This window comes from Ornithorhynchus anatinus, chromosome 9, assembly GCF_004115215.2.
Source record: "Ornithorhynchus anatinus isolate Pmale09 chromosome 9, mOrnAna1.pri.v4, whole genome shotgun sequence".
In the NCBI taxonomy this organism is placed as follows: domain Eukaryota; kingdom Metazoa; phylum Chordata; class Mammalia; order Monotremata; family Ornithorhynchidae; genus Ornithorhynchus; species Ornithorhynchus anatinus.
Window position 1 is genome coordinate 44,821,824 of NC_041736.1, and position 21,563 is coordinate 44,843,386.

The 21,563-nt window shown below is 39.7% G+C and overlaps 1 protein-coding gene across 6 annotated transcripts in view; it reads left to right on the plus strand.

Annotated features, from left to right (window-relative positions):
* Positions 1-20,611, plus strand: part of TASP1 (taspase 1) — a 121,672-nt gene extending 101,061 nt beyond the window's left edge. For all 6 annotated transcript variants that reach the window (XM_029071868.1, XM_029071870.1, XM_029071873.1 and 3 more), the window contains 2 exons: positions 9,420-9,493; positions 19,631-20,611. In XM_029071868.1, the coding sequence (XP_028927701.1) occupies positions 9,420-9,493; positions 19,631-19,723 (167 nt within the window). In that variant the 3' untranslated portion in view covers positions 19,724-20,611. The remainder of the gene's footprint in view (positions 1-9,419; positions 9,494-19,630) is intronic.
* Positions 20,612-21,563: the final 952 nt, after the last annotated feature.

Below are 21,563 nucleotides of genomic sequence, written 5' to 3' on the forward strand. Positions count from 1 at the left end.
TATCAATCAATTGTATTTATTGAGGGCATAGTAGGCACTCAGTGCTATTACTGTGTGCAGAACACTATACTGAGCGCTTGGGAGAGTACAATACAACAGAATTAGCAGGCACATTCCCTACCCATAACGAGCTTACAGTCTAGAGTCTACCTGTTGTTCGGACTCCTGACCGGCCAGGAAGCTTTCGCCGTGGAATTCCTGTAATCAAGGCAAATACACTCAGTCCTGCCATAATGCATGTTTTCAGTATTTTTGTTTCGTTTTGGCAGAGCGTTGTTAGGATATTAGGGAATGTTCTTCCAACAGCATGAGCCCGTTTGAGTCTTAGTGTGCCCTTTCATGGAAGAAGCTGTTTGATCACGTGCACGTATTGGTACGGAAATGAGCAAGTACTGTGACAGTGAGTGTTTGCATTAAGAGATTCCGCAAAGTTATGTAAGGTTTAGGAGAACTGGGTATATCCTGAATTTCTTCATAGCCTATCATTATCAGTACTATCAATAGCTACTGAATTTAGAGGAATTGTAGGTTGCCATGGTATTACCCACCTAATAATAATCATTCTGGTGTTTTTCAGTGCTTTCTAAATGCCATTCACTGTACTAAGCGCTGGGGTTAGAAAAAAGTAAATCAGTTTGGACGCAGTCCGTGTCCCACGTGGGACTCACATTCTCAATCCCCATTTTACAGATGAGAGAACTGAGGCCCAGAGAAATAAAGTGACTTGCCCAAGGTCACCCAGCAGACAAGTGGTGGATACGGAATTAGAACCCATTATCTTCTGACTCCCAGGCCCGTTCTCTATCCACTACACCGTGCTGCTTTTCCATCTATAGAAAGGGTTCTAGATGTGAACCTGGGAATTATAGACCAATAAGTGTGACTTGTATTCCTGGCAAATTAGTAGAGTAGATAATTAAATTTAGGATCAGTGAGCATAATCTATTAGGAGGGAGAAGACAACACAATTTCTGCAAGGAAAAATTGTACCCCGTTAATTTTCTGGAGTTCTTTGAGGGGATCAGCTAGGATGTCGGTAAAGGAACCAGTAGATGTATATCCACTAAACGCACACATGGATTTACAAAAGCTTTTCATAAAGTGAGTAATGTTGCAATTTTAGGGCATGTTCTGTTTTAGGAAAATGAATAAATGATATGGATAAGAGCTACTTTTCAGGTGGAGAATTGTAAATAGTCGGGTCTTTCAGGAATCAGTGTAATCAACTTCAAGGTCATTCACTTAGGGCAAAATAGTCTTAAGAAAGATATAATAGAGCTGGTGACAGTAAAGATAAAGGCGGTCAAGATGATCAAGGGATTGGAGAAGCTTCCTTAGAGCAGATGGATAGATTTAGAAATCTTCAATCTGGAGAGATCCAAGATGAGAGTTGATAAGACTGAATTAAAAATAAAAAACTTGAAGGATGCGGGCAGAGCAACCATGGAGTTATGATGTTCCACAGAATCCCACACCAGCAGGAAAAGAGGGCCTTCACTGAAGCTTGAAAGGTGGTAAGTTAAAATAAATAAAAGGAAATAATTCTTCGCACACCAAGTGGCATGTATATGGAATTTGTAATTACAGAAACTTATACTGAAGTAATATTGCAAAAGGGTTAGAACTTCCATCATGATAGTAGCTCAGAAACACTAAGGATTATAGTATGACAAAACAGCATAGCTCACGTATGGTCCAAAAGACCTTCTAGGCTACCTTCATTCTCCACTGATGTTCTGCAGATTTACTTGAGCCTTGGGCATTCCCTTAAGGTTACTATTTTGAAAGTTCTCTTGTCTTGATTAGAAAAAATAAATGGAATATTTCTGCCCAGTCCCTATCTCTCTTAATGAAAATATTAAGCGAGACAAGCCGACTGCTAGTTACTTTACGGGGCATGAGGTAGGATCGTATGAATCCTCCCAATTTCATTGTGTTTAAATGGAAGTGTTAAAAGATATGGCCATGTGAAAGTTGTAAATTATGATAACTTTTGATTTAAAAAAAGTTGAGAAACCTTGAACAGTTATGTTGAGGAGATTCTAAAGACCTCAAGAAGACTATCATGCAGGTAATCTAGCTTTTTATTTGATTGACTTTTTATAATTAGAAAAGCACTGAGTTTTTATATGCAATGAGCAACAATCCCCACACGATGCTAAACGTTAGAGAGTGTACGATCCAACCCAAGGCTTAAGGAGCCTCAGCTGGTTTGGCAACGTCCTATTCCAAGAAGGTTCTGATTTTGAAGCCCTATTTTCCTTCAAGAAATTCTGGGATGAGAGGGCCAAACGGAGAAGTTTAAGTGGGCAAGGGAGCCAGTACAGCTGGGGATTGTTAACAATTGGAGTACTACATTAAAGAAAAATCAGCAGGAGACCGAGGGGTTTTCTCTCCAGCCAAATCGTAGGATCCATTTGAATGGAGAAATTTTGGTTACAGCCATAGAAAGGAACCTTTTTTCCCCTGCCATGAACTTAGTTTAAAATGGCTAACCAAGGCAGGTGGAATCATCTTTTGAAAGTCCAGAGTAAAGTCCCATGTAGAAAGCAAATTTAATGAAGTTACTCTAATCATAGTGAAGAAGAATTCATTTTAAATGTTAACCACATGGAGAATCCCAAATCAATCAATGATATTTTTTAGCGCTGTACTGAGCATCGAGAGAGTATAATACAGTAGAGTTGGTAGGCATGATCCCTGCCCTCAAAGTCTTAAAATTCGGTGGGTTAAACAGGTATGAAGATAGGTGCCGTGAAGGAGAATATGTCGGGGATGAGTATCTAAAGTCCTTCAGTGACACAGAAGGGAAGGACGATAGAGTGAGGAGATGACACATCAGTCAGGGAAGACTTTTTGAAGGAGATGTTATTTTAGAAGGCATTTCAAGATGGGGTAGGCTGGTGGTCTGTTGGATTTGAAGGGAGAAAGATTTCCAGTCAGGAGGGAGAGTGAGAGCAAAGGCTTGAAGACAAGAGACAAATATGGCAAGTTTATAGATACTTCACTCAGCAGCATGATGAAGTAGAACTTTTGATCATGTTTTTGCACTGTCTTGACTTGCTCTTAGTTTTCTTATCAGATAAGGCATCTGACTGTTAACCATACGAGTAATTTTTAATTGTGTTTTGAAGAGGAGGTCATATACATATGGTAAACGTTTTTAGCGGTCATTGTTCAAAGGAAATAGTCGTATGTCAAATTGTACTCTGCCCTTTGTTAAAATATAGTATTTTAAGGACAGAGAAAAATCATTCGTAGAGTGTCTGTAGTGTGGAGAGCCTTGTATTAAGTGTTGGGAAAGTACAATAGAATTAATAAACACGATAATCTGCCTTAAAGCCTGAAATGCTATTAAATGGAGTGTAAAAATGGTACAGTGGCCAAGTTTTGACGAAGAGGCGTGCCATTTAGGTTAATGCACCAGAAATAATAATATAAAAGATAATATAATCAGTGGAGCTGTTGACTAACAAACTAACTTTTTCCTTATGCAGCAGGCCCTCTCTAAGAGGTGTGTGCCTAAGAATGCTAATTGTCAAATGGCAGGGGATGCCAAACTGCAGCTCTTCTTCACTCGCTTTGTATTCCACACATACATACTTTGTTTTTTATTCATTCATTCATTCAATCCTATTTATTGAGCGCTTACTATGTGCAGAACACTGTACTAAGTAGTTGGGAGAGTACAGTACAACAATAAGTAGACGAGTTTACAGTCTAGAGGAGACATTAATATAAATAAATTACAGATATGTACATAAGTGCTGTGGGGCTGGGAGGGAGGATGAACAGTGAGAGCAGATCAGGGCTACTCAGAAGGGAGAGGAAGAGGAGGAAAGGGGGCTTAGTCAGGGCAGGACTCTTGGAGAAGACGCGGCTTCAGTGAGGCTCTGAAGTGGGGGAGAGTAATTATCTGAAGGATTTGAGAAGGGAGGGTGTTCCAGGCCTGAGGCAGGATGCGGGCAAGGGGTCAGCGGCGAGATAGATGAGATCGAGACACCGTGAGAAGGTTAGCATTAGAGGAGCAAAGTGTGCGGTCTGGGTGGTAGGAGGAGAGTAACGAGGTGGGGTAGGAGGGGGCGAAGTGATTCAGTGCTTTGAAGCCAATGGTGAGCAGTGTTTGTTTGATGCTGTCGTGGATGGGCAACTGCTGGAGTTTTTTGAGGAGTGGGGAATGAGCCCTCAGTCATATTGTGCTCCTTATTACTGGTTCTTCTGATCATGGAGCTTGGTCACCCCTGCATTGTGGCATAAGTGAACTGTGGTTTGAACAAGGAACTAAGGAATTATGTTTTAACTCTCTCCTTGCCCCATGCATGCATATCAACCTGATAGTAAGCGTGCCTGCTGCAGATGATAATGTAAACTATAACTGGAAGTTTGAAAGAGTTAGAAGTTCTATGGAAGTCAGCAGTCACTCCTGGGTTTTCATCAGGGAAGCGTAGAACCTGGGATTATAACTAGAAGTTTGAAAGAGTTAGAAGTACTATGGAAAGTCAGCAGTCTGCCCGGGGTTTTCATCAGGGAAGCATAGAACCTGGGAGAGCCATTTTTTAGAGTGCGTTTGCATCCTTCCCCATCCAACTTTTTTTTGCACATCTTCTCTCTTGGGAGATTTCTTCCCTCCCAACCTCCCCTCAGGGCCAGGAAATGGGATTGGGAGCGTTGATTCCACTGCATCGGAACCCCTGGGGCCGATATCTTTGTCAGTCAGTCCAGGGAAAATCAGGGGAAAGAGGCCGCTCCGGAAGAGCAAACCACAGCAGTCAAAATATATTATGCATATGGCCACACTGTATCATTCTTTGTTTTTTTTTTCCTCTATTCCTTGATATTAGTGAATATAGGATTTTAAAATTGCCATTATATGCACTGGGATTTGCAACAGACCACTACATATAATTTAAATACTGATTTTTTAAAAATGCAATCAGCGTTCAAAGAGAATGCTCTACTTTTGATAAAGGAACCCAGAACTGTATTTTAAGCTAGGAAATCAGAAAATATGGAGGGGGCAAGGCAAATTTCAGAAGTTTTTATACAAGAAAACTCAAACTGTGTAGATTACACATTTTTTAAAAGTTGTAACTTTTAATTTGGGGTGTTTTAATGGAAACAGCCTTTTGGGATTTTGTTAATTCACCTGATCTAGGGGGATGACAAAATTGGCAGTATCCACTATCAGGGAGACTAGTGCCATTTTCTCATGTATCTAGTTTGAAAAAATGAAAAGTGTTCCTCGAGGTTAATGTTCACATTTTCAGTACAGTTTAAATTCAGTGCAAATTGTAAATGGTGTATTCTTGAGTTTTCCGTCAACTTTCAACTGCTTCTTTAGCTTGGAAATCAATGGCCACTCTCTGTTTTAAGAGTTGCTATCTTCATCATACACATGTGATAATATGGACTGTTCAGCATTCTTTCTGGAGTAGAAATGTGATTCCTTCCAAACCAAATTTCCGTACGTGAGCACGATTGAACAATAACTGAGAAGCAGCATGGTCTAACAGAAAGAGCACAGGCCTGGGAGCCAACGGACCTGGGTTCTGATCCCAGCTCCGTCACGTTTCTGCTGTGTGATCTTGGGCAAGTCAACTAACTTCTCTGTGTCTCAGTTTCCTCATCTATAAAATAAGGATTTAGACTGTGAGCCCCCCCCATGGGATTTGGACTGTGTCCTACCTGATTAACTTGTATCTATCCCAGCATTTATTATGGTGCCTGGCACGTAGTAAGTGCTTAAATACCAATAAAAAAAATCAATCGATGAATCAGTCATATTATATGCTTCTTTTGAGAGTACAATATACACATTCCCTGCCCACAGCAAGTTTAGAGAGGGATATGTCTGTCAGTCTCTTAGGAAGGGCCAAGCTCTTCCCACTGTTACTATTTGCCAAAGAAGACTGATGAAGGTTCAGAGACCCTCCCTGGCTAAACCGGGAAATAGTGACAGGAGTCAGACCAGGCTCATTTTTCGGGAAGGAAGTAGGAGATGTGACTCTGTATCCTCTTCAAAGTATAGGGCCGATCGCTCAATCAGTCAATCAAGGACCCGGGTTCTAGTCCTGACTTTGCCGCTTGTCTGCTGCGTGACCTTAGGCAAGTCACTTAACTTCTCTGTTCCCCAGTTACTTCATTTGGAAAACAGGGATTAAGGCTGGGATCCCCATGTGGGACATGGATTGTGTCCAACCTGATTATCTCGTATCTACCCTAGCTCTTAGAACAGTGCATTGGCACATAATAAGCATTTCACAAATAAAAAATAATCAATCAATGGTATTTATTGAGCACTTAGTACGTGCAGAGCACTATACTAAGCCCTTGGGAGAGTACAGAACAACGGAATTAGTAGACACATTCCCTGCCCATAACGAATTTATAATCTCACACATTGACCCTATCATAATAGAAATGAAGGTAAAATATCATATTCAAGAGAGAAATAATGTTCTTCCTCCGTACATATGTCTGTTTGGCTCCACCTGCTGCTGGAACTCTCTTATCTGTGGAAAGGGAGCAAACAAGGTTGAAAATAGAGAGTTGTGGTAATTTAAGGAAGTATTTATACTGACTCACATTTTTGTCCTGGACAAACCTTTTCCTAAAAAGTGTTCCACCGACTGTGCTTTCCACGGTTTTATTCCCAGGAAATGGCTCATTCAACCGAGTTTGGTCCTAAATGAACATTTTCGTAGGTTTTGGATTGTTGTTTTGTTTTTTGAGGTATCAAAACCTAGAGCTTTGGCTCTCAGGTCTCACAGAAGTGCTGACCCAGTAGGAGTGAAATGGTACAGTTTGTTATTTTCGTTTCTGTCATTTTTAGCGCTATAGATTTGATGTATCCTGTGACATTCTTTGCATAAATGTGAAATTAGTGGGGGAGTTTTGTATAGCTTTTCACTCTCGATATTGAGTTTCATTTACTTCAGTGCAAATAATGAATTAATGTAGTCTTGTAAACATCTAAAATGCAAGTAATAGCATGTCCTGTGATGTTATGCCTTTATAATTTGGGGTGTAGTTATACAAGTTGCTTTCGATCCAACTCCTTTCACTTTTTCTTATTTAAGTTCATTTTTGAGTTAGCTTCCAACCCTGATTTTAGTAATTGGGGAGGAATTGAAGAGGGAAGATAATATCAGGAAACTGACAGCTTTGTACTCAAATTGAATTTCATTGTTGTTTTAGTATAGTGAAATTCAGTAAGACTTGTTGAGTGCAGTCACTGTCAGGAGATTTAGAATACTCCAGACCACACTCTAGATTTTAGGGATTTCGTAGTGTGAAACAGATGGGTAAGGGGAAAAAAAAAATCATCTGTGAAAACTAGTTTGCTTGCGTGATGCTATTTTCTTGCTGCATTCAACTGAGGGTCTGTTGGGCAGATTGGTAAGTTTAGTAAGTAATTGTTGGGGAAGTGTTCCACATATCTAAAAAGAATTCGTTTTTCTCTTATGGTTGTTCCACAGATGGCTGGCAGAGTGTACAAAATCTTAGAATCACTGATCCTAAAGTCATGTCTGAACTCAAAACACTTGTCCTCAGGCTTAATTGACTGGTAGATATAAACAAGCCAGTGGCCAAGTATACATAAGTTCAAACTCAAGCCCAAGCTCAAATCTCATTTAAATGCATTTTGATCATCACGGATTTCTAAAATCTTTATTAGGTGAAGAGAGAAGACTCTTTTGTTTTGTGTTTGGCTTGCTTTGGGAAAAGCCCCTTAAATTTTAAAATTACTAATTACATTCGGGCAGAAAAAAAGCTTCCGAAAGAAAATTTCATTGTGAATTTGGTGTTCCAGCTATGATTTTGCAAATCGGAATATTTAAGTTTACAGATTCTAAGCATATAAAAAATTCATTTCAGGTAACAATCATAAATTTTGAATGAGAAGTGCACTTTGTATCATTTATAGTACAAATTTCCCTCATCTCAACATATATAAACATATACAGATACATATATATATATATATATATGCATATATATATTTTTAGAGAGAGAGAGAGAGATCTTGTGCTGTCGAGTTTTCTCCGACTCATAGCGATGCTATGGACACATCTCTCCCAGAACGCCCCACCTCCATCAGCAGTTGTTCTGGTAGTGGTTCCATAGAGTTTTCCTGGTAAAAATATGGAAGCGGTTTACCACTGCCTCCTTCCGCACGGTAAACTTGAGTGTCCGCGCTCAGCTCTCTCCCATGCCGCTGCTGCTCAGTACAGGTGAGTTTTGACTTGTAGCGGACGGCCTTCCACTCGCTAGTCACTGCCCAATCTAGGAATGGAATGGATATGCCTCTGCTTGACTCTCCCTCCCATATTTGAGACTGGTAGAGTACTAGAAACTTTCCAGTTGTGACCCAGAGAGGGGATATATACATATCTCTAAATATCTCTATAACTATATAGGTGTGTTTATGTCTAGATGTATAGCTAGATATGCACCCACTCAAAAAAAGTTACCATGACGGTCAAATCCACCTACATAAGTGCCTGGATAGGACCAATGATGCACTTCTAGTCCCGGCCACTTCATTCCCGAGCTCCCATTGCATTATGTTTTAAAGTCAAAGTAGCAACTCCTTGTGTTTTTCTCATTATTAATACTCTCTAAGTAAAAAGTCAGGAGGAATTGGCAAATTTCTCGGAAAGGAAAATGGAGAAAGTATGGAGGAAGCATTTTGGTGTGGAATCCTAGACCGTAAGCTTGTTTTGGACAGGGACATATCTACCGACTATTCTATTGTATTCTCCCAAGCACTTAGTTTAGAGTTCTGCACACGGTAAGTGCTCAAAAAATCTCATCGATTAAATCCACTGTGAGAAACATTAAGTAAAGTAAGGACTCCCAATGTGACCATCCTCATTTGTCCTGTAAGCCTTTGGGTCTTTGAACCATCATTTGCCAGCTACAAGCACTTTGAGAAAACTATGCTTAGCAGTTGGGAAGGAAAAGTGGACTTAAATCTTTCTGGATACTTGTACTGAGGTTCATTATAATTAAGGGGAAAAGGACAGCAGTGAGTCGGATAGATCTTTTAAGTGCTAATAATTCAAACTATCAATCAGTGGTATTTTTTGCACTTAAATGAGTGTAGAGCATCGTACTAAGCACTTGGTGAGTACAATACAACAGAGTTGATCGACTCATCCCTGCCCACCGAGAGCTTTCAGTCTAGAGGGGGAGAAAGGCATTATTATAAATAAATTGTGAATTATGTACCTAAGTGCTTTGGGGGAGACAGCGGGTTGAATATCCAGTGCTTAAAGGGTACCCAACCAAGTTTATAGGTGGCACAGAAGGGAGAGGGAGGAGGAGAAATGAGAGTACTAAAATGCTCTCTTTAGCATTTGAGGAAAATTCGGAGATTTAATTTGCGAGCTTACTTTGTGTTTCTTTCATGGCAGTGGAGTTTCTATGGAGCCACACAACTGAGAGCATGTGTGTTGGATATATGTCAGCCCAAGATGGCAAAGCCAAGGTAAGTCATGAAGTTTGGATAATAACCAGAACAATCTGCAATTATGACGTGATTCATATCGGACCTGTCTAGTTGATGGGCTCAGGTGACATTGCCACTGTGTGAGTCTGGGTACTTCCATAGTAGGAGTTATACGGGGGTTTGGCAGAACAGTAGGAAGAAACCATGCAAACTGTGTATTAGCCACCCTATGTAGACAGGTAGGACTGAACTATTTTAGTAAGGCAATTTCGAAGTTGTTGTCTTTTTAAATACATGACACCACTTCTTATTTTACGATGTTTATTCACAGCAGGTTTAGTGATAGAATATTTTATGTTTTCTTCCTTTTTTTCCTCTAAGAAACAAATTAGTCTCATTTTTGAAATATGCCTCCTATGTGTTTTTCTCGCTTATCCATTTGAGACATAACTAGACACAGGGTTCGCATCTCTGTTTTATTGCAACACTCTAATTATGACTTAATGAGGGAGGTAAATAAAGATTTTCAAAATATTTTTTAACATTTTCTCCCACCAACACTGAACATTAGAAAATTGATCAGAAATGGCAAATTCTATTATGAATGAACACCAGCCAACGTTGTAGCCGTTCTTGATGACAAAGAAAAATTAGTTGTTCATTTAAAAATACTGTATGTTCTAATTTATCTCATCATCTGGGAAACCAGATGCATCATTGGCAGTTTTTCCTTCACAAGTAACATTTCTCCTTGCAAACCCATCTTTGCAAAACAAGAATGTGTTTGTAAAAGTAGCAAGCAGATCCCTACTTTTTGTTTTCATTCTTATTAGTTTTCCAGTCCCATTGTTTACCTACTCTGTGACCTTGTGCATGTCACTTAATTCTTTGGATCTCTGTTTCTTAATCTATAAAACAGGATTAAGTACCTCCCCTTCTTCCTCTTTAGACTGTGAGCCTCATGTGGGACAGGGGCTGTGTGTTATCTGACTGTATTGTATCTAGCATAGTATGGTACTTGGTCATTGTAAGTGATTAACAAATGACGTTATTGTTATTATTATTATTATTATTATTGTCATCGTTTTTTGGAGCAGGAGCACCATGGCAACGTAACCACAATTTCTGAATCTTTGGCGGTTATAAATGTAATTGTACCATTTCATTTTGAGGTGTGAGGGGTGGTTTGGCAATGAGGCAAAGAGGAGACATAATTTCTATTAAAAATCAAAGTTAAACGAACGTTTCAACAGCAGCATTTTGGAAGCCCAATACCAAAGTAATTTGTACAGTGGCTGTAGCACTTTATTGATTTCTAGCACCTTGGTTTTCCAAAACACTGACCATCTTTCATAGTGATGTATGCCTGTTTAATTTTCTTCATTTTTTCATCCTTCAAGAATTGAAAAGGGCCATTCTGCCTTTCCCCTGCCTATGTTAACTTCATTCCCCACTCCTCCGCCCCCGATCCTCTTTCCCCAAGCCAAGTTAGAATAAAGCTAATGACCTGAGAACGGTTACATAGGCACCGCAGGAAAGTTATACTTTTGCCACTCCTCGTATGTGGGTTCTAAACTAAGAATAGATTTTAGACAAGTGAAAATTTATGGCATTGAATGAGACACGAAAGCTAGTTTTGATGTGTGCAGCAATATTTCAAAAGTCCCGTGTGAGGAAATGTTCCTGTTATTCCCAACTGATGGTGGCCTATAGAAGCCTTTTTAATATTTCATATGAAATCTGGCTAGTAAATAGAGCTAACAGTACCACATTGTGCCCAGAGATGTTTTCTTGCTCACAATTGCATCCTTTGACATCTGGTGTACATTGTTTTCGTATTGCTGGTAAATTCTCCAGCTGGTAATCTTGATTGGGCTGACAGACACAGCTGCTCCTCTCGGTTCACTTTTAAATTATGTTTTTGACCTTCCTTGAAGAGAGTTAATCCCTCTCCCTTTCTTCCTCCTTTGAGCCTGTGGCTGCAAATGCTTTCCAGAGAAAAACCACAAATGTCTTGGCTGCTGACTTCTATTGATCAAAAAATCATCTCTGTCATAAAGGCTGGAATTTTACTGTACTGCAAGTAAAGCAATATTATGGATGGGAAGCTCAGCTCGAAATAGAAGAAAGGGAGGGGCAAAGCATAATTTTTTGGCTTTTTAAAGAGAGTAAACACTTGGTGTGGTTACTTTGTTTCCTGACTTCTTTGAAAGGACATTTATTAAGAATCTGTGGCTTGATTTCTCCCTGCACTATCAAGAGGTGGGGTAGCATAGTGAACAAAGATTTATCTGAATCTACCAACTCAAAGTCTTTCTCTAGTCATCAGGCATAGTTATCAACTCTCTCCGGGTAAGAGGAAATTGTCTAGCTACCTCTGAGTTACCTGTAAAGGACCGCTCGAAGTAAAGCTTACTTCAGCATTCAGGTGATGTGTTTATCCCCAAGTTAGGTAAGGATTTTTCTTCAAAGAATGTGAGTATTTGCACTTGCTGAAATGAAGGAAAATATATCTGTTATATTATCCTTGCGTCATTGAGAGGTGTACCACGATATCCTTGAGGCAGCTCTTAGCTATATTTCCATTACTTATTTTCTGCGTGAAATCAATACTCTTAATCTCAAGAATCCCCCTTTTTCTCAATTTTAGCCTAATTGGTCAGTTGAAAAACATTTATTGATCAAGGGGTCACAAGTAGAAATGGCGGTAGTAATACAGACTTCTCTGTTCCTCGCTGTCCTCATCTACGAAATGGGGATTAAATGCCTGTTTTTCCTACTTTGACTGAGATCTATATGGAACAGGGTCTGTGTCCACCCTGATTATATCGCTTCTGTCCCAGCGCCCAGTACGGTGCCAGTCGCATCGTAAGGGCTTAGTAAATATTCCCATTACTGAGCCTTACCGAGTAAGTGCGTGGCACTAAATGCTTGGGAAGTGAAAAACCTAAGTGTTGTGTTCCCTGACCACAAGGCCGAATTGTACCTTCCAAGTGCTTAGTGCAGTGCTCTGCACGTAGTAAGCGCTCAATAAATGCTATTGAATGAATGAATGAGTTTGCATTCTAATGGAGGAAGAGAGAAATTTTTTGAAGGGTCAGAATAAATAATTGAAGACACACACGATAAAGAAGAAGAATGAATCAGTAATCTAGCCACCATATCGTGATTTTAGGGAACTGTCTTGGTAGGGCGAAGATGTTGAAAGCCTGACTGCAGTGGTTTGAGAAGAGAGTTGGTGGAGAGGAGTTTGGACAGGTATGTGAGCAGAGAGATGGGACAGTGCATGGAGGGGACTTTTATTTACTGTGGGTGAGATGTCACGGGGTTTGAAGGTAAGAGGAAAAAGCCATTGGAGAATATTTGGTTAGCTCCTTGGAGGCAGTGATCATGTTTACCAATTCTGTTATATTCTACTCTCCCAAGTGTTTAGTACAGAGCTTTGCACACAGCAAGCACTCAATAAATACCATTGATTGATTGATTGAGATTGAAAGTAGTGGTAAGTAGGGAAGGAGAGAAGTAGCAAGTGATTTTAGCAGTTGAAGAGATTTAGGCTTGGGGTTCTCAAGCAGAAGCTGGTGGAGGGAGTGGGAGTGAGAGACCAAGAGAAAGGAATAGTAGAGTTGTGAGCAGAAACTAGCCGTGTAATCACGTACAGTGGCACAGATTAGCTCAGAGCCTTGATTGCATTTGTCATATCCCTTTGCGATTACCGTATCGGTCTCCTCGCTGCCCTCCCCGCCCCCGGCCTCTTCCCTCTCCACGTCGTATTTCATGCTGCCGTATGATTTTTCTAAAACATTGTTCTGTGCACGTCTCCCATCTCACATACCTTCAGTGGTTGCCCGTCCATCTCTGCATCCAACGGAAACCTCTCAACTTTAAGGCATTCGGTCAGCTCTCTCCCCACCATCTAGCTTCGCCCTCTCCCGTTACAACCCAGTCCGTGCATTTCTCTCCTCCGACAACAAACTCCTCCCAGTGCCTCACTCCTGTCTCTTGCTGTTGACCCTTTGCTCATGCCCTCTCCCCTGCCTGGACCTCCCTCCCCGTCGCTCCCGGCAGACCACTGTCTCCATCTTCAAATACCTACAGAGAAGCAGAGTGGCTCAGTGGAAAGAGCACGGGCTTGGGAGTCAGAGATCGTGGGATCTAATCCCGGCTCCGTCACTTGTCAGCTGTGTGACTTGGGGCAAGTCATGTAATTTCTCTGTGTCTCATTTAGCTCATCTGTAAAGTGGGGATTAAGACTGTAAGCCCCATGTGGGACATCCTGATTACCTTGTATCTACCCCAGCATTTAGAACAGTGCTTGGCATATGGTAAGCACCTAACCAATACCATTATTATTATTATTATGGTTATTATTTTTCTTTCCAAGTGCTTAGTACAGTGCTCTATACACAGTAGGCACTCAATAAATAGGATTGAATTGCCTCTCACCCACATCCTGTTTCTGGCCTAGAACGCCCTCCCTTTTCATATCCGACAGACAATAACTCTCCCCCCCTTCAAAGCCTCACTGAAGGCACATCTCCTCCAAGAGAACTTCCCCAACTAAGCCCTTTCCTCTTTTCCCGCTCCCTCCTGCATCGCTCTGACTCGCTCCCTTTATTCACCACCCCCGCCCCCATAGCACTAATGTACATATCCGTAATTTATTTGTATTATTATCTGTCTCCCCCTCTCAACCGTAAGCTCGTTGTTGGCAGGGAATGTGTCTGTCATATTGTTGTGTTATACTCTTCCAAGCATTTAGTATAGCCCCCTGTACACGGTAATCGCTCAGAAAATACGACTCATTGAGCACGTGCTTTTTGGGCTACAACAGCACACTGAGAATTAGAAGACTTAGTTTTAATGCTTCCCATTTCCAGGTTTCACACTATGGACAAACCATGTAATATCTCTGATTCCATTTCTCTGTATCTAAAAAAAATTTTCAGGGTTGAGATCTTCCCGATAAGTTCGTACCTCTCCAGTAGAGAAGCATCATGTTAGCCCCAAATATTATAACCATTTACAGTAAGTAGTCTTTAGTTTTTAACTAGAATAAAAAAAATGTAAAAACATTGGTTTTCCACATTAAATTGGACATATCATCATATGATCAAAGTGAATATGCTATTCTGTCTATGTACAGAGTTTTCTGAGTTATGAGTTCAAGTATGTTATTGGATTTTACTTTTAGAAAGCCAACACTACTTGCACAGATTTGCACATATACACCCTTATTATTTTTACTTTGAAGTCCATAATTATATATTCCATTTAATATTTTAGCTTCAGTACCATTCATTCCCTGAGATTATAATGCATATCTGTCTTATGTCTGTATAATAAGAGAACTCTTGCCATTCCCTAAGGCCTATTTTTCTAATGCTACATGAGGATTAAAGTTCCCTTATGAAGACTATAACCTATGATTTTGGTGTACCGTAAACAAAATGATACCAGAGACGTTGAAAAAAACTCAACATTTTAATTCTAATTAAGCCATTTGGAGGTGGTTAAGAGATTCTGTCTATTTACATTCCGCTCAGATAGTTTCGTATGTGAGAAATGGTAGGTACTGACAATTTACTTTTATATGCTGGTGCTGTCATCATAATGCTAAGTAGGCTTGTTTTGCCCTGACAGTTGCAGGACCGAAAAAAGCAAAAAAATTTCAATTTGTAATGAAGTGGAATCAAAACTTTTCTGTAGATGGCAAAATCAGTTAAAAGATTCTTGTAAGCACATTTATATTGACAGAATAGACAACTAATGGTTTTCCTGAAGTATTTTATTTACTTATTCCAAATTCTGTCCCTCCATTCTCTGGTGATAAACCATTGTGTGTTTCAATTTCCATTTATTTTCTATCATTAATGATTTCTGAATGTTTTTCTTGAAGGAGATCAACTGATAATACAAAAAGCTCTGTAATTTGCAGCTATAATTATTTAGACTTTCAGTTTCCAGTGTAATAGACTGTGTTTGCCTCAGAAGCAGTTAATATCATTACGAAAAACAGCTTGGAGGAACAAAGCCAGATTCTCTTTTGGGAAAATATCGACTTATCAATCTTGCCCTCTCGGCACAAACTTATTCTAAATGTAATTTAAAATGTTTGAGAATTGTAGCATACTCAGGTGGGAGAGTCAAAACTGAGGCCACCAGTTACTCTAACGATTTATAGTAATAATAAAATTTACATTATGCACATAGTTCCGGGGTTACCTGAGTGCCTTCATCTTGGTGTTTCATTTTCATGCCCATCAGCGCAGGATGCTGACATGAACTGGGGGTCCTTCCTGAGCCAATTTCAAGCTTGTAACATAAGAAGCAGCTTGACCTAGTGGATAGAGCATAGACAGGCCTGATAGTCAGACGGTCCTGGGTTCCAGTCCGGGCTCCACCACTTGTCTGCTGTGGGACCTTGGGCAACTTACTTCTCTGTGCCTCAGTTACCTCATCTGTAAATGGGAATTAATACTGTGAGCGCCGTGTGGGACATGGACTGCGTCCAACCCGATTAGCTTGTATCTACCCCAATGCTTAGTACAGAATTTGGCACATAGTAACCGCTTAACAAATCCCATAAAAAAAAGGAAAGTATTATGAAAACAGGGGCAATGGTAAAGTACAAGAATGTAAAACACCCCTGTTAGTTCCTTCTCGCAGTCTGATAGCCTGTGCTCCGAGGATTCAGTAAAGTCTAGCCTGTAAGTTCTTTGTGGACAGGGAATGTGTCTGCTATGTGTCGTTCTCTCCCATGGACTTAGTACAGTGCTCTGCACACCGTAAGCGCTCAATAAATACTACTGAATGAATGAATGAAAGGGTCAGACCAACCAATTCTCATTTTTCGTGAGAGGTTCTTCTGCCTGCTAGATCTACTTAGATGACTCCAACCGACTGGGCGGAAAACTGTGGCCTCTCTTAAAATCAAACATGTTAGCCGACCTCTCAGTTCGTCTTATCAGATGTAATTCCTTAGGACTATTTACCAAAGACACCTTAATCCCAGCAAAGCTCCTTCTGGAGTTCTTTTGGGAACGTGCTTCAAGTGCACGGTCATCAGCAGTTCTCGAAAACTTTAACGTCAATTGTAGGCTGTCGAATTGGGAGAGTATGCTTCCGATTCCTCAGGAAACGCTTGCAAATTTTTCATAGTACAAATTGAGAGGCTGGAAGCATGTTATTTTGTTCAATCAGGTCAATGTGGAATGCAAGTGAAATTACACTTCGGGGAACTGAATCTCTATTTCTGTTGCACAGTCTGCTGCCTAATTGAACACATAGTTCACCCGTAACCTGCGTTTCCCCTGGCACTTTGGATAGAATGCTGTTAGGGAATAAGGGAACGCTCTTTCCGGAACACGCATCGACCTGGGAAGAAGATGATAGAGGGTCAGAAGAAATGGTAGTGCCATGGTGAGCGGCATCTTCCAAGATGTTGACACTGTAGGAGAATTAAGTGCTGGTTCAAAAAAATTAGTCTAATATGGAAGAATAGAATAGTCTCATTATCATTAACAGTGTATCGGGAAAATAAATAAAGTCAGCTCCGCCACTAACAACCTCTCATTGAGTGAGGCATTTAACTCCTCTGCACCGTAGTTTTTATGTGTATAAAAGAGAGTTATTGCCGCACAGAGGTGTTAGGAGACAGAAATATAAAAAATATACAGCTTGTGCTCTTCGCTGAGAAGCTACCCTACGAATTCACAGCCCCACCATTTTTAAGCAATTTTGGAGAAAGACATTACCTAGTGCTTTAATTTCAGAGTGTCAGTGCCTCTGCAGTTTGGTTCCAAAAACAAATTCTACCCCCACCCCACTACTCCCCACCTATGCAGCTGTCAGCATTATCCACCTCCATTTCTCATGGAAAATAAATTTCCTTCCGATTAATGACCCAACTAGACAGTGTTTTTAGGCAGAATACTTTTAATACGTGAACTGGCCAGAGTATTTATTTTGGAATAAGATACGGACAAGTGATTTCACTCTACAAGTGTATAGTTGTGAAGATGTGATCTAAAACGGTCCATCCCACAGATTATAATTATTCAAAACCGAATTAACAAATCCATCCCTAGACAACAAAAATAATCTTATTTGGGCTTGGAAATTGAGGGAAAGGAGTTAGGTAAGTTTTCACGTGACCAAACCACATAGTAAACACAGTTGGAATTTGCCATTAGGATTGTAAATTACTGTCCAGAGTAGTAGGCCAGTCTGGTTTTTTTTTTTTTTTTCCACTAGGCAAAAATGACCAGTTTCTCATTTCCAGACTTCCAAGTATATCCGACTTCCAGGATCCAGCCACCATCTGCTAGTAAAAACGCGATTATATTACTCAAAACGTTAGATTTCTGTCTGAGGTGAAGTGTTCACTTCAGTCTTTTTAAGTGAATTTGTAAGAATAGACCATCCCTACTCTGTTCATTATACTTTTATATAAATATACTTATTATGCTGTCCTTTCACCATGTCTCTTTTTTCTGTCATCAGTCCTATGTGTCCTGCTACTATAATGATAATTGTGGTATTTGTAAAGCACTTACTGTGTGCTAGGCACTCTACTAAGCACTGGTGTAGATACAAAATAATCAGGTTGGACACAGTTCCTATCCCACATGGGGCTCACAGAATCAACCTCCATTTTACAGATGAGGAAACGGAGGCAGGGAGAAGTTACCGGCCCAGGTTCAAACAGCAGACAGATGGCAGAGCTGGGATCAGAACCCAGGTTGAGTGACTTTTAGGCCCTGGCTCTCTCCACTAGGCCACACTGCTTCTAACGACTATTTGGTTCCTTTAACTGAAGCATCCCGATCCAATTCTTTAAGGGGGGAAAAAAGACTTTATGGCTAGAAATGATCAAACAGTTAGAGAACATATTTTTAGGGGCTGCTTTTACATTGAAACGTTCCAAATTTGTCCTTTTATTGTCAAGGAATAATGGCTCTTTTAAGAGAATCTTCCCTTTCCTCGGGGGTAAATCTTATTTGAATTTCTAAAATGGAAAGATATTTGGAGGTCAGACAGGAAGGCAGAAAATTCAACCGAAACCACTAAATGACACCTTGGAGACATTTTAATTCTGTTTTTGTAGCTTCATAAAAAGCATAGACGGCAAGTAAAAGCGGTGATGTGCATGTCTGGAATTGTGTATAAAACTTGTAATAATGATATGCTCAATTGCTATATGGGTTTTCTTTGGTTCAACTTAATGATTTTGCAATTCTCAGATGAAGGGGGATCTATAAATACAACCTATTTGGCCTTTTAATTAAGTTTTAAACCCCTTGAGAATATTTCCCGAGGAGTAGCCTTTTCGTTTTACAAGTTGACAGCTCAAATTGCGTTAAACTCGGGGATTTGATGTCTCTGCTTAGGGAATTAGAGGTAATAACTTGTAACCAGTTTGAATGCACTTTTAATTGAAACTACTAGCAGCCAACAGAGAATAAAGTGCTTTATTGCTCTTTGTAATAAATAGCAAATTCTACTATTTGCAGGCACCGAGAATATTCAAACCCACATTCTACAGAGCGTTTTTTCAGGCAGGCCTGACCGGGACAGAGCTTCCACTAGCCAAATGTCAGTTACCTCGGTCGGCGCATATTGCCACCTCAACAGACAGGCTGAAATATAGCAGGAAAAGAGATTTGTTAACCAAACTCAAAGTTCATTCACTTCCTCTGGATCAGAGTTAAAGGATGTTGATGGAGCAGCCGAGAATCGTATCTGTTTTATGAGTTAGTAGACTATTTTCATTTTATGGCTTACTAGACCAATGTACTGCCTTTTAAAAACCTTTTTTTTCTCTCCCTTGGGCAATGGAAAAGAGAGGAGGAATGTTCAGACATTGTCAAAAATGTAGCTAAATAGTTCAACAATTACAGGTGCTTGCAGGGTAAATTAGATTTTAAGCCTTTTTAATTTTTCCAGACAAAATACTTTCAAGAAATATCTCAAGATCTTGGGCTGTAAGTAACAGTAATGATAATGATAAACTTTGCTTCCAGAAATACTGTTTAGCAGCTACTCAGTAGTTTGCATCTGTGTGTTGGATTTGGGAAGGAAAGCCCAAATTCTGGGCGTTTTGCTTTCCTACTTTATTACCACCTATCTCTTCTTCCAGTCCTCTCTTAATGTTCTCACCGTGTCTCTCCACAGACTCACATTTCAAGACTTCCCCCTGGAGCTGTGGCAGGACAGTCAGTGGCAATCGAAGGAGGGGTGTGCCGCCTGGAGAGTCCCGCAAACTGAACCCCTCGACTTACTGGCTCAGTGTGAAGTGTCTGAATGCCTTTGCCCGTAATGAACTTTTTTGTGTTTTAGCAGATGTTGAGTGTTTTATCCTCCTCATTTTATAATCCTTATCGCATCCACGTGCACCATACCTTGAGACACAAGTGCTGCTGTAGTCCGTAATCTTAGTGATGTGTGATTGTGTGTGTGTGAGGGTGTGTATGTGAGCTATTCCCCCGCCCCGCCTAAGTGGAACAGGACTTCCTTTTCCCCATGTGCAATTGGAGAGCAGGTATGATTAATGAAATTGCAAAATATAAATTTTCATTGTTTACAAAACAATCGAAAGATATGGGGACAACTTTTGATTTAGAGCTGTAGCAACTGTCATTCGTGTCATTAATTGAAAATTAACAGAACTCAGATCTAGTTGCTAAGTGGTTCAGTAGTGATAGCGCTGCACTGTAAAAAAAAAAAAAAAAGAGTTTGTTTTTTGTAATGGTTTAAGTGGATCCAGTGGTGACTTAAACCCTGATTTTCATCCCTAATACAGGGTATTTTTATTTAACAGAGAATGGTTTCAGTGAAACAATCTTGTGCAGAATTAAGGCCAGACCTTTTTAAAACTAATCTACAATTAAGGTTGAACCTCTTTCCTCAAGCTTTTATAAGCTTATATGTTGCATAGCTTCAAGCTGTATGTACTGTATTATGAAAAGATACTTAAAGATAGAGTACAGTAATGCACAGTCTTTATTTGTGTATAATGGAATGTTATTTACACTGTAACTGTAAATAAGAAAACAAAGTTTATGGAAAAATTCAATATTATCTTTGTTCCTTGTTTAAATATATTTTTAAGATAAAGGTACAAAAATAAAGCAAGCAAATTACTGAATGCACTAAGAAATGTCTCTGATTCTGTGGATAAAAAAGTCATCTTTTGCTTTTGAGATTTGATAGTTTGGTAATTTGTTTAGTCTTCCAGAAGAAAAGTGGTATTTTTTCCCCCCCGAACTAAAGCTAGAATCACACGTGTTGCAAATCATCTCTTTACCGGTAGAATTTTTCTCTCTCTCTCCTCTAAGACCTGAACAAGGAAACACAAAAAGTAACAAAGCACTGTTTGCATCCCTCTGTTTTTTTAATTTGTAGTACAGAAATGGTCAGGACATGGGAAATTCTAAAAGCTATGGCAAATAAAATGACAACTGCTGAAAATTGCAGCTCAGGGGGAATCTGAACCATCTTTGCTTTAAAGGTTTTATCAGCTTGCTCCATTTGCATCATTGCTATTTGGGAGAAAAGCTGTGGTGTACAGAAGCCGGGAAGAAATTACAGGGGACTTAAATATAAGGTAAAATGATAAAGAAAAAGTTGCCTTGAGAAGGAGGTGCATAATTTGTGCTTGATTTGTGAATTATTAAATTACATTCATCCTTTACCCAAGTACATTTATTTGTTTTTGATGTAAATGCATTGGGATTTTGATCAATTAATTGCTGGTATTTTCTGAATTCGTACTGTGGGCAGAGCATTCCCAAGAGTGTGCAATGCAACAGAATTAGTAATCTTCAGTATGTTACGTGATATCCTCAGTGAGGCTTCTTTATAAAGAGAAATTAATAGCTTTGGAATTACCGCTAGGAAGATTCCAACTTCCCTTCATCTCTCTTGCATTTTTTCAAAACTTGTATTTTAAAATGTCATTTTCAATTTGAAGTCCCTTTTTCTCATGCTATCCATGACATTTAATAACACGTAATGATTATTTTCCCTACCACAATTGACGGATATATACATATAATCTCACTTCCTTTATGCATTTGTCACCCATTGAAGGAGTAAAATTAATATA